At 51.1% G+C, this 13,361-nt stretch overlaps 1 protein-coding gene across 3 annotated transcripts in view; it reads right to left on the bottom strand.

The window, feature by feature from the left end:
• MAST3 (microtubule associated serine/threonine kinase 3) overlaps positions 1-13,361 on the bottom strand; it is a 90,348-nt gene that overhangs the window by 9,879 nt on the left and 67,108 nt on the right. For all 3 annotated transcript variants that reach the window (XM_043970822.1, XM_043970801.1, XM_043970811.1), the window contains 7 exons: positions 12,382-12,491; positions 8,795-8,943; positions 7,049-7,293; positions 6,460-6,663; positions 5,084-5,310; positions 2,941-3,063; positions 2,447-2,583 (listed from right to left, as the gene is read on the bottom strand). In XM_043970822.1, coding sequence (XP_043826757.1) covers positions 2,447-2,583; positions 2,941-3,063; positions 5,084-5,310; positions 6,460-6,663; positions 7,049-7,293; positions 8,795-8,943; positions 12,382-12,491 — 1,195 coding nt within the window. The remainder of the gene's footprint in view (positions 1-2,446; positions 2,584-2,940; positions 3,064-5,083; positions 5,311-6,459; positions 6,664-7,048; positions 7,294-8,794; positions 8,944-12,381; positions 12,492-13,361) is intronic.

Here is a 13,361-nt window from a genome sequence, read left to right as displayed (position 1 = left end):
CTGAAATCTTTAAGAACCTCCTGAACTAGATACTCTCCAAGCACACATGTTCTATGTTCTTTGTACCAAGTGCACTAGGACTTGGCATTGGGCTCTAAGCTGAAAGGTCCCTTCCAGCCCTGACAGTGTTTATTCTATGTTCTCAGGTTCTTTCTAAAGCTCTACCATTTTATATTTAAAGGTTCTTTAAATGTGTTCTAAGGGCCCTCCCAGCTCTGACATCCTGTGTTCTAAGGACCCTCCCAGCTCTGACATCCTGTGTTCTAAGGACCCTCCCAGTTCTGACATCCTGTGTTCTAAGGGCCCTCCCAGCTCTGACATCCTGTGTTCTAAGGGCCCTCCCAGCTCTGACATCCTGTGTTCTAAGGGCCCTCCCAGCTCTGACACTCTAAGGGCCTATTCCTAACACTGAGTTCTCAGGCCTATCTCTGAATGTATCACTTTACATTATGACAGGGCAAGTATCTGAGTGTAAATTATTTTAAATGACAAGGCCCCCTAGTTCGAAGTGTTGAAAAAAATCTATTTTCTGTGTGATTATGCAACAAGTTCCAAGGCAGGCGGCTTTCAATGCTATGAGGCAGTGGAGGGAATCCAGGTGACATTTTGAGGGCACGGCTGTCTCCCAGCAGCCTCAGACAGTGCAGGGCCATCCCAGACAGCCTGGTGGTGGCACCATAAATGGCCCTGCTGGGTTAGCTAGCAGTGCCTGGGGAAATCAGGGCCTCTTCCCTGCTCCAAACTTCTGCCAGATTTATTTTGAGCAAGACCCATAAGCTTTAAAACCACAGATTCCTCATTTCTTCTGTGAGCTTATGAAATCACTCCCCTTGTTCCTCCCAACACCCTCCTTAGCCTGAGAAAGCCCACAAAGTCTTTGCACGGAAAATCAAACAGGGAGGGAGGGAGACTGGTCCAGATTACTCTGCAAGCTCCCTTCCAGTCATTTTTATGCAAAAATCCAAGGGCATACAGACAGTTCAGGGCAGAAGAACTTAACTTGGGTCCACAAATGATGGAATTTGTGAACTCAGGTGGGAAAAAAACCCCTCTAAACCTCTCACTGAGATGTGGCATTTCCTTCAATTATTTAGAAACCTCATTCTGAGGAAGGGTCCATCTGCAGGCTTCCTCAGACTGATTGCCAAAGGGGAAGAACCCCCAGTTTGGAGGATGGCACCATGGGCGGTGGACTGGGAATCAGGTGAGAACAGGTTTGAATCCTACTTCCCACACTCGCTGGCTATGTATGTGACTGTAGGCAAGAGTCATATGACACCTCTGAGCCTCATTTTCCCCATTTGAATATATACAATGATAGTTACCATTTCTATAGCACCTACTATGTGCCAGGTACTGTGCTAAACACTTTAAAAATAGGATCTCATTTGATCCTCACAGTAGTCCTGGGAGAGGTAGGCGTTGTAATTATCTCCATGTTACAGATGAGGAAACTGAGGCAGAAAGGTGAAGTGACTTACTTGTCCAGGGTCACACAGCTAGTAAGTATCTGAAGCCAGATTTGAACTCAAGTGTTCCTGACTCCAGGCCTGGTGCTGTGTACGCTATGGCTCCCCTAGTGGCCTAGTACAATACGCACACCTGAGGATCACGTAGATAAGGTATGTAATTTGTTGTTTATTTTAGTCATATCCGACTCTCCATGACCCCATTTGGGTTTTTTTGGCAGAGATACTGGAGAGGTCTGTCATCATTTCCTTCTCCAGCTCATTTTACAGATAAGGAAACTGAGGCAAACAGAGTGAAGTGACCTTCCCAGGCTCACACAGCTCCTAAGTTGTCTGAGCCTAGATCCAAACTCAGGGCTTCCTGACTCCAGGCCTGGTGCTCGATCTCGTGCACGAAGGGCAAACATCCCCGGTTCCCTAAATTGAGCCACACAGAGCAGGTCTTGGGACCTCTCACCATCCTGAGGCTTGGTCAGTAGAGTTGGAGGGGACCACAGAACACAGACTATCAGCTAGAAAATACCTTAGGATTCCCCCCCTACCTCCCATTTTTTTACAGCTGAGGAAACTGAGGCCCAAATAGGGGGAATGACTTCCCCCAAGATCCAGGAACTCAAGACCCTTCTCTGTGCCTTCAGGTCCTCAGCTCCAAAGCATGATAAACCTTGCTCAGACCTGACACCTACCGTTCCTTGCCTATAATAAGACTGAGCATAACAACGCTGGAAGGTTTGCAAAGAGATTGGCATAGTTTATTCCATTTCAGTTGTCATGACAACCATAGGAGGTGCCGCTATTAGTAAACCTCCCATGTTAGAGAGGTAGCTGAGGCTGACCCCTCCAGGATCACATAGCTAGTGTCTGAGGCATGATTTGAACTCAGGCCTGCCCGACTCTAAGCCCAGTGCTCGATCCCGGGCAGCCCAGGTGCCACCACGTATGTGAGTCATGCATTCCCACCCCAGCTTAGTACACACCTGTCCTGACTCTCCCGCTTCCTGCTCTTCTTGCTCCGGCGGGCCATCCGGCCTTTGTTGCTGTGCTTCCGGGCCGGGCCAACCTTGATGGAGGTGTTCTCCAGAGCGGTGGTTCGAAGGGAGATCTTGTTGTTGCTCTGGAGGACAGATCATGAGGCTGATGCATGGCAGATGGCCAGGCCCTGACTGGCATTCAGGGCCTCTCAGAACCTTCCATCATCTGCTTCCTCTACCCCCACCCCCACCCCCACCCCCACTCTGATCCTGCTCTCTCCTTGCTTTTGCCCGTGAGACTGCCTTCTCTGCCTGAATTTGGCCCCTTCCCATCTTCTGATGCCCTTCCACGGCTCATGGAGGTGCTACTAGCTCCAGGCCCCCACCAGGGCTCCTTCTGGCCCATTCCTCTCACGTGCCCTGCCCCCACTGGATCCCAGGGCGCCTGAGCTGTGAGGAAGCCTTGGGCCGCCCAGGTGTGTGGGCGGCGGGTAGGGTACCTTCAGCAGCAGCTCCACAACGTCCATGTGAACCAGGCCCAGCACCGACTCGCCATTAATGTGCGTGATGAGGTCTCCAGCCCTGAGCCCGGCTTCGTGAGCGGGGCTGCCCTCCTCCACGCTCTGAAGGAAAGGGGGCTGTTAGTGACCCATTTCAAGGCCTTCTTGGGAAGGGGGTGGTGGGGCCTGCAGGAATGCCTCCCCGCCCAGCACCATGCAGAACAAGGCACCGGAGACTCAGCTCACTTAAAAACCCTTTGCCTCTGTATGGGCCAGCACCATGCACAGCCACGGTGACAGACGCTCGCCGAACCTTAACCTCAGTGCCCTCCCTCTGAGATGATCTCCAATCTGTCCCCCTGAGCCTGAGAGCTCCTCTTGAACCCCCAAGGCTCAGCACACTGCCTGGTACACAGCAGGCACTTAATTAATGCTGGGCACTAAATTCACTGCAGAATCTTGGCAAATTACTTCCTTTCTCTGGGCCTTAGTTGTCCCAGTTATAAAATGAGCCTGGACTAGATCAAGACTCTTAACTTAGGGGCCAGAAGTCCATGAACCTGGATGAGAAAAAAAAATTAGGCCTTTCTTTTCTTTTTCTTGTTTTTTTTGTTTTGTTTTTGAAGGGCAATGAAGGTTAAGTGACTTGCCCAGGGTCACACAGCTAGTAAGTGTCAAGTGTCTGAGGCCGGATTTAAACTCAGGTCCTCCTGAATCCAGAGCCAGTGCTTTATCCACTGAGCCACCTAGCTGCCCCCAAATTTGTTTTGTTTTTGGTTTTTTTTTTTTGGGTTGTGCAATGAGGGTTAAGTGACTTGCCCAAGGTCACACAGCTAGTAAGGGTCAAGTGTCTGAGGCCGGATTTGAACTCAGGTCCGCCTGACTGCAGAGCCAGTGCTCTATCCACTATGCCACCTACCTGCCCCCTAGGCCTTTATCTTCACTAACTTTAGGTATCTTTTGTGAACCGATGTATTTTGTTTTAGGCATTTAAACGCATGGTTCTGAGAAGGGGTTCACAGGCTTCCCATAATGACTGCCCCAAGGGATCCAGGATAAAAGAAAGTTATCAACTCCTGGCCTGGATGGCCCTTTCCATCTAACTCATTCTAGGGTCTTCTACCTCAGCCATTCCATGTTCTAAGGTCAAGCTGAGCTTGGACAAGCTCTGACGTTCCACATTCTATGTTATTTCCAGCTCTGACATTTGGTGGGCTGCACAACATATAGAGAAAGGACATAAGTTCCCTGGAACCTCGGACATGAGTTTACAAAGCAATGACCCGAGTTTCTCACATGTGGCTGGTAAGCACTGAAGGCCGTTACCAGAGAAGGGTCTTAGGCCCATCCTGGAAAGTGCCCGTGGTCTGGGAGTCAGGGACCAGAGTTCTTGCCCTCACTCAGGCACTAACAACCACAAGAGCTTGGGGACAAGCCACTACTCCAACTGGAGCTCAGTTTTCAGCCTATATTAAATGGGACTGTGTGAGATGGAATCTAAGATTCCTCCCAGGTTCTGATGACACAACAGACATTTATAAAGCACCCACTATGTGCCTGGTCCGTGCGATGACCTCTAACTGATTGTGCATTTAGTTGGTTCGTACAAAGTAGCTTACAAATCGTCTTCCCCATTAGATTCTGAGCTCCTTAAGGAGAGGTAGGAACTGCTGCCTTTCACCTTGCTTTGCATCCCCAGTACTTAGCATACTGCCTGACACATAGTAGGAACTTAATAAATGTTCTGTTGTTCAGTTGTATCTGATTCTTTGGGACCCCATTTTGGGGCTGCTTTGGCAAAGATACCGGAGGGCTTCACCATTTCCTTCTTTGGCTCGTTTTACAGATGAGGCAAACGGGGTGAAGTGACTTGCCCAGGGCCACACAACTAGGAAGTGTCTGAGGCTGGATTTGCACTCAGAGAGATGAGCCTTCCTGACTCCAGGCCTAGAGCTCTGTGCACTATGGCGCCCTCTAGCAGCAAAGAAAGTTCTCTGACTGGGAAAGTGCCAAATCCAATCACTAGACCACCAGGGACAGGTAATAAGTGGTTGCTGACTCCCATGGACCCTCCCACCTCTGACACTCTACATTTTAATCTCCCCGTGTCCATCTCCCATCCCAATGGTTCCCTTTGACTCACCCAGACCACGTGGTGCACGGTATAGACGTCGCTGTCGCCCATGTAGACGCGGATGGCCCTCAGGCTGAAGCCAAACTTCTTCCCGGAGCTGTGGATGATGATGGGTGGCCGCAGGTTGGTGATGCCAATGGAGGAGTCTCGGCTTGGAGAGGAGTCCCGGGAGGAGGGGTTGGAAGAGAGCGAATGGGGGGAGATGGGACTCATGAGGGCCGTACTGCTGCAGTCATCTGTGGAGTCAAAATTCAGTGAGCCTTCATTAAACCGCCAGACCCAGAGCCCAAGCAGAGATAAAGGACAAAACACAACGGGGCTGGGGCAGCTAGGTGGCGCAGTGGATAGAGCACCAGCCCTGGAGTCAGGAGGACCTGAGTTCAAATCCGGCCTCAGACACTTAACACTTACTAGCTTTGTGACCCTAGGCAAGTCACTTAACCCTCATTGCCTCAAAAAAAACAAAACACAATGGGGCCTGTCCTCAAGGAAATGACATTCTGCTTCAGGACAAGTAAACATGAATATGTGAAAGCAACAGACAGAGAAGGAAAAGGGAGACATTTGCTCCTTCCAGCTCAAGAATGAGATCCTTTTCTCAATGTAGGTGATTCATCTCTGAGCCTCGAATGCCATTCCCAGGGCGGAATGGTAGGCAGCCACAGGGCCTGGGTCAGAAGGCCAAGGCTCTGACTCCTGGTCTGGGCACTGATTCACTTTGTGACCTTGGGAACAAGTGACTTAAGTCTCCCTTCGCCTCAGGGTCCTCTTCTGTAAAACCGGGATGAGTCACTTCCCCTCCTCAGGGACTCTTGACTCAATTATGAAAGGAGGGGTTCTGGATTAGGTCGTCCCTAAATTCTTTTTCTTCAGCTTTTAATGCTTTAGTTTCAGAACTAAAGGATTTCAGGGTGAGAAACGAACCTTGAGGGTTGGGGAAACCAAATCCCAGCCTCCTCCCCAAAGCACCTCAGCTAGGGCCTATATGGCCTCCCCGAGCTCCATCCCCCACAGCCTGCCCCACTTTGGGGAGGATTATTTCCTGACACGGAACCTAAATATGTTCTGCCCTCAGAGGCCAAGCAGAACAGATCCATTTCTTTACATTAGACTGTAAATGCCTGGAGGGCAGGGGCCATCTTTTTCCTGTGTATTTAGCACAGTGACTGCTACACCACAGGCACCTGATAAATGTCAATGAATTCTAAGTCACAAACACCTACTCTCTGCTTCCATCACTGGGGCTTTGCAGACAGCAAAGTGCTGCAGAGATGCGCTGCTACAGCCCCGGTTCCTCAGGAAGTCCCCGCCAGGAGCCACACAGGAAGGCAGGATTCGGGGTGGGGCAGTGGGGAAGGAGCATGCGGGTGCAGGCTTGGCCCTACCTGAAGTGATGACGAGGGAGAGGGCAGAGACCGAGGCCGATTTGGGCACCCGGCCCCCCCCAGGGGACGTCTTCTGCTTCTCGGGGGTCTCCTTCTGGCCGCTGCGGCGCCGGCTCACCCCACCTTCGGGGCCCCGAGGCGTAGAGTTCTTCGCCCCGGTGCTATTGCTCCGTAATCGGACCTGGCTGAGGCTTGAGACATCGGCTACAAGAATGGCGAGAGGGCGAGACCATTGGCACGAGTGGACCCCGTGTTCTGGAGCACAGGCTGGGAGAGGCCTGAGCTTCTCTGTTGTTTCACACACAGTGGAGTGGACAGAGGGCCAGGCTTGGTGTCATCATCCTTGCTGGCTGGGTGACCTCTCTGAGTCCCAACCTCCCCATCTATACCCTGGGAATAGGAAGACGCGCAGGACCCCGCCCTGCCTAGGTTGTAGGGAGGGGCCCATGAGCCAGCTGGTGACATGGGAGGGGCGCGTGCCTTCCAGGTGACAGCAGATCCTCCCCCTCATCTCAGGGAAGGGGTAGAAAGGGGACAGAAGATTTGCCTGGCCCATCCACTTGTCTTCCCAGCCCCAGTCTGCACCCACCTGTGAGGGCAGACGCCTTGGCCGTTTCTTTCACTGGCTCCTCAGGCTCCCCCAACACAAAAATCGGCCTCTCTGGTTTTGAAGGTCCTTGGCCAGAGCCTTCATCCTCAGAGGAGAAGGCAAACTTGGGCATGGGGTCCAGGCTGTAGGTGGTGCTCAGGGCTGAGGGGCTCTGGCTCCGCTCAGGCTGGGAGGAGGAGGAAGAGGAGTGCCGCAGGGAGCCGGAGGACGTCCAGGATCTCAGTCTGCGGGGAGGAAGCTGGAGTTATGGAGGGAAGGGCCCCAGGGGGCAAGGAGGCCCAAGCAACACCAGGGCAGCCTCAGGGCCCAAGTCCATCTTAACCCAGACACCAGGACCCCAGCGGGGGCTTTGGCCTTCATCAGGGCAGGACGGCTCCTTCTCTGCCATCAAAGTCCTACTGACCTTTGCAGGCTCCTCACGTCCTACTTCTTCCTGTGGCCCCTCCCAGTGCCCAGTATCTTCTCCTGCCCGTTCCCTGTGCCTTGAACGCCTCGCTTCCTGCCCTTCTTCGAGTGCCAGCTAAACTCCCACCTTCTACAGGAAGCCTCTCTCCTGTCCACATCTTGTTGCTTCATTGTTGTTTGTGGCTTGTCTCTACCCTTAGACTGTAAGCTCCTTGAGGGCAGGACCTGCCTCCAGCCTTTCCTTGTATGCCCAATGCTGAGCACAGTGTGTGGCACACAGTAGGCGCTTAAACATTTTTTTTGTGTGTGTGAGGCAATTAGGGTTAAGTGACTTGCCCAGGGTTACACAGCTAATGTGTCAATTGTCTGAGGCTGGATTTGAACTCAGGTCTTCCTGAGTCCAGGGCCCAGTGTTCTATCCACTTGCACCACCTTGCTGCCCAACATTACTTCTTTCTTCTCCCTATTTCTATTCTTCGCCCCTGCCCTTCCCTGAAGTCTTGGCTAAAATCCCACCTTCTGCTAGAAGCTGTTTCAGGTCTGCATTAATCCACACTGTCCTCTGCCTTTCCTGGTCAGCACAGTGAGGGCACACAGCGGGCACTTAATAACTGCTTGCTGACTTGGCAGCTGAGAGAGCCACCGGGCAGTGCCCAAGGCCCAGCTGTCTCGTGACTCTTTTGTCGGGCTCCTAATCTGAAGTCTCTGAACGTGTTTCAGAAGAAATGTTCTAACTGTTATGTTGGCACAACTGGTTTGTGGTGCCACCTTCCGTATGTTACTTTAGGCATTTAGGGAGGTTATTCAAAGGAAACGTCTGCAGGCTTCACCAGATTGACTGCCAAAGGGGCCCAGCAGGTAAAAAAGGCATGAGCCCCATACCTGTGTAATCAGGAGTCCCCTCTATCGCATTCCCCGCAGGGCAGGCCCAGTGCCTTCAGTGGCGGGTTTTGCAGGACTCCTCTTTCACAGCCACCTCCTGAGCTCGGCAGTGCGTGGATTATCGCCCCATTTCACAGATGAGGGAACTGAGGTCCACGAGAGGAGATGGCTTCTTCAGAAAGCCAGCAGAGACCCCGGGTGGATGACCTTAGGCCCCTATACCAGCCAACACCAGGTCCTGGGTCCGAATGCCCGAGGTGCCCTTCTCTTTGCACACCTCCAGGATGGGCGACAGAGGGAAGGACCAGAAAGCTGCCTGCCCGGGGACCGTGCAGGGGCCCTCACTGCCACACATGGGCTGTGAAGGAAGCCAAGCCAAGAGGCAGTGGGGGTGCAGGCAGGCCCTGCCCATGCCTGTTCCCATCGGCTCCCACTCACCTGACTTCTGTGCTCAGAGGGCGGGTCTTCTCTTCTTCCCCTGAACCCCGATCCCACCTGTCTGATCTCTCTTCCTTGTCCTCACTGTAGCTTCTCTCAGAAAAGCTCAGGTTTGACTGAACAGCAAGGAATTCGGAACTGCTATAAACCTTCAGAAAGAGTGGAGGAAAGGAGAACGTTGGCCCAGAAGGGACATGGAGCCCCAATTCTTTTGTTGTTGTTGTTTAAATTAAATCGTTCTTTATTCATTTTCAGCATTCTTTTCTTTTTCAATTTTGAGTTCCAAATTCTGTTTCTCCTTCCCACCCCTCCCCCAGTCACCAAGAAGGCAATCAATCCATCATCACAGACATGAAATCAGGCAAAGCCCATCTCCATATTAGCCAAGAGTATCCTGATTCCTGAAACTGCTCTCCCTTCTCTCTATGTGAAGACGCATAGAACATCAGAGTGGACAGAAGTCCTACGGATGGAAAAAACTGGTCACACTTCACCCGGAGCAAGAAGGCTCAGGGGATCATGGCAACTGTCTCCAAGGAGGTGAAGGGCTCTCCGTGGAGGAGGAAGTGGCTGGTTCTGCTTGGCTCCTGGGAGCAGAACCAGGAGGGGCAGGGGAAGTCGGAAGGGGAAGATTTAGTCTAGAAGTCAGGCAAACTTCCTGACAATCAGAGCTGTCCAAAATGGGAATGGGCTTCCTTTTCCAAGACACTTGGAGGGATTCCCCTCTTTGGAAATTGTCACACATAGGCTAGAAGGTGACTTGAAAGATAGGTTACTGGCAGGGGTGGGATCGGGTAGGGAGGAGTCATTATGACTGTGAGTTAGATTAGATGGATGCTTGGCTCCTTCCCAACTCTTAAATTCTGTGACTCTAACTCCAAATATCAGAGCTGGGAAAGTTTTTAGAACACAGGACATCAGAGCTGGGAGGGTCTTCAGAACCCAGAAGGTCAGAGCTGGGAGGCTCCTTAGAACACAGGATGTCAGGGCTGGGAAGGCTCTTAGAACACAGGATGTCAGAACTGAGAGAGCCTTTAAAACACAGGCTATGTCAGGGTTGGGAGGGTCCTTAGATCACAGAATGTCAGGGCTAGGAGGGCACAAAAAACATAGAAATTCAGGGTCTAGAGAAACCTTAAGACAAACTACCTAATTCAGGAAAAGAAGGACAATTCAGTTTACTTACACTGCTGGAAAGGAGGTATATTTTATAAGTGACCTATTCCCTTTCTGCCTCCACACATAGATAGAAGGGGAAGAAAACAAGAAGGGGAGGAGAAGAATCGCATGACCATCCCTCCAATGAGCTTCCAGGACAAACTGGTTAAACAGATAACTTGTGATTGTGACAAATGAGAAGCCAGATGGGAAAAGTGAGTTTCCAAGGCCGAGATGTCTCAACAAGGACATATATTTGGGAAGGACTTTTGGCTCAAAGTTAAGAAGTCTATACAGTTAGATTTAACAACATAAATTTAGAATTAGTTAAGAAAGAAACCAAGGTTTACCCAGGATGTTAAAACTTTCTTTTGATCTCATTCTCCTGGTTGATTTTCTAACTCTGATGATTAGGCTATCATATTTTCGTAAGAATTTCCCATCATCACCACAAAATAACCCCAAAAGAATACTGAAAGTAAAAACAAGGAAGAGGGATGAGAAGGTGCTGGAGGTTATCATGTGGATTATTGCATGTCAGATGTATGCACGAGCGCGCGTGTGTGTGTGTGTGTGGGGGGGGGGGGGAATTGGTCTTGCTAAGAAATTTTCCTATTTTTAAAAATGCAATTCTTTGCTATAAGGGATAGCCCTGAGGAGTAATGAGGAGAGGTGAGGGGGAAACCTTGGCAATACAAAAACTGTGTCAATAAAATTATTTAAAATTTAAAAAAATTTATTTTCTATCTTCAGTAATCCAAGGATTGTGAAGGATGTCCTTAAACCCTTTACTGAGTCTAGCAGCTGGGAGAAAGCTGCCGTGGCCTAAAACCTCCTCCGGTTTCTGGCTTGGTGCAAGCTGCCAGAGCTGGCCCAACAACTTTGAGAGCCCAGGCCACCCTCCACACTACAATAAGGCAGCAAAGGCGGACTTCGGGGGAGGAGCAAGGGCCTGCTTTTGTAAATGAAACTGAACACTGTGCAATGTACCCTGATCAAGATTAGTGGGGCGAGAGAAGAGCTGAGAAAATGCATCTCCCTCCCTTCGTTGCAGAGTGGGGGACTACTATGGGTGTGGAACACTGAATAAACTGACCAGAAATGGTCAACATCTTGGTTAGTTTTACTAAAATGTTTCTTCCCCCCAATCCCTGTGGGAGTGGGAAGGACTGGAATATATTAATATTTAAATATGAAAGTGATAAAATTATTTTTTGGATAAAAAAGTTTTATTTTTTTGCAAAGGTTTTTTTCTTTGGTTCAGATGTCTAATTTCATCCAGGGAAGAAAAGTCCATTGGAAGAACTCTTACCTGTTCCTAGGCTGGTGGTGGCTACTCCTCTTTGTTTAGAGAAGAAGGTGGTGAAAGAACGCCCCCTGCCCTATTCTCCTGACAATGTTTATCATGAGCAAGTGAAGGGGATCTCCCCAGAGGAACTTTGGATGGGGGCGGGGGGCTCAGATCAACCACTTGTGTAATTCAAAGGTAGCTGGGGACCCTGAGAGGTTATGTGAATTGTGTCGGGTCTCACAACCGGCATATATCAAGAGCAGGCCTTGACCCCTGAGTCTCCTTGATTCCATGGCTGGCCCACTATGTATGCTACCAGAATGCCTCTCCTTAATTAAGTGAAACAAACAAAGGAGTACTGGGTGAAAATGTCTGCTTCTGATCCATTAATGTCAGAGTAGTTCCTCTCTGGGGGATGTGGGGGAGTAAAAGGCTCTTGAGGAACTCAGCTTAGCTCCACGGATGAGGCAGGTCAGACCACGGGCCACGGTGGCACGGTGACAGTATCGTGGCCCTCTGAAGCCTGAAGGGCTGGTGGGGGGAATGAGGGGGAGCCTGCTTCTGCTATTAGGAAATCTTCCTCCATTTGCCCCTTTGCTCCTGGGTCTGGCCCAGGCAGGGCTGAGCAGAACAGTCTGAATCACTTCTCCCCCACAACACTGAAGAGAGCAGTCACATCCCTCCTTCAGCCCCAACCACCTCAGTTCCTTCTGCAAATCCTCTAGGGTGTGAGTCCCAGGTTCCCTTCTCCCCGGTGTGGGCTGCCATCCCCATCTCTGGCAATGAATGCGCCACTCCAGAGGTGGCCTGACCAGCACCACCCTCTTCCGCCCCAAGATCCCAGCAGACACATCTGCGGCTGTTATATCACACTCCTATAGAGCCTGCAGTTCACTGAACCCCTCCCCCCAATCTCTTTCAGACAAACTGCTGTCTAACCAAAGATTGCTTGGGGGCAGCTTATCTGAATTATTATTATTGATTGACTGACTGACTGCCTAGGCAAAGTCCCCGAGAGGAATCAATCATGCTTCCGAGGGTGAAATTTGCAAACTAGATTTACAAGAAGAGAGGCTAATGCCACACAGGTGTGTGCCCCGTCTGCTGGGTAACACGCTGTCTCCTCCCCCTCCCATACCTTACTGAACCGGTGCGAGCAGGAAGAGAACTGAGGGATTTCGGCAGAGGACTCCTCGTCATTTGTTTCATCTTCCTCCGACCCCAGGTGGCGGTACCGTTCTGAACGAGCTAGGAGGAAAAGGGACAGGCACAGGGACCAGTGAGTGGATGGTGTCTCCCCTGACAGTCAATGAGGCCTCCTCTTTGCCCTTGATTTTGCTGACTCAGGACCCCAGGAGCCTGGAGGCCACCAAGGTGACCCTCTTTTATCTTTTTTTTTTTTTGCAGGGCAATGGGGGTTAAGTGACTTGCTCAGGGTCACACAGCTAGTGTCAAGTGTCCGAGGCCGGATTTGATCTCAGGTACTCCTGAATCCAGGGCCGGTGCTTTATCCACTGCACCACCTAGTTGCCCCCCACCCTCTTTTATCTTGCAGGTGAAGAAACGGAGGCCCAGAGATGCCAAGTCATTGGGCCAGAGTTTGCCAAAGTGGCAGAGCCAGTCCTGGATCTCCTCCTGCCTACCCCCTTGGCCCCTAATGGAGGGAAATTTCTTCCTTTCTACTCTGTTTCCTTGACTCGGTTGCTCTTCTGGGAAGAGAAGAGTCAGGCTGAGCTCCCCTGCCTCTCCTCTGGTTCCCAACGGCCACTGATGGGGGTAGGAGACCTGCGTTCTGGGCCTGGTTCTGACTGGTCATGTGACCTTGGGCAGGGCACTTCCTCTCTGAGGTCCTTGGCTTCCCCATTTCTATCACCCAGATTTTGGACAGAGACACTGTGGGCAGTCGATTAGTTAACTAGCATTTGTTAAGCATCTATGATAGGCACCAGGCTAAGTGATGGAGATACAAAGAAAGATAAAAGAAAGTCCTGGCCTCCCAGAGCTGCTCATCTGAGGGGGAAATGAGATGCCGACAAGTATGTGCAAACAGGGGCTGGCCTGGGGGGGGGGGGGAGGGGGGGCCTCGCATCAAGGAGGCTCAGGAAGGGCTTCTTCAGA

Source organism: Dromiciops gliroides, chromosome 1 (assembly GCF_019393635.1).
Source record: "Dromiciops gliroides isolate mDroGli1 chromosome 1, mDroGli1.pri, whole genome shotgun sequence".
Lineage (NCBI taxonomy): Eukaryota > Metazoa > Chordata > Mammalia > Microbiotheria > Microbiotheriidae > Dromiciops > Dromiciops gliroides.
The sequence above is the reverse complement of the archived record's forward strand: the minus strand, read 5'-3'. Positions and strand labels throughout refer to the sequence as shown.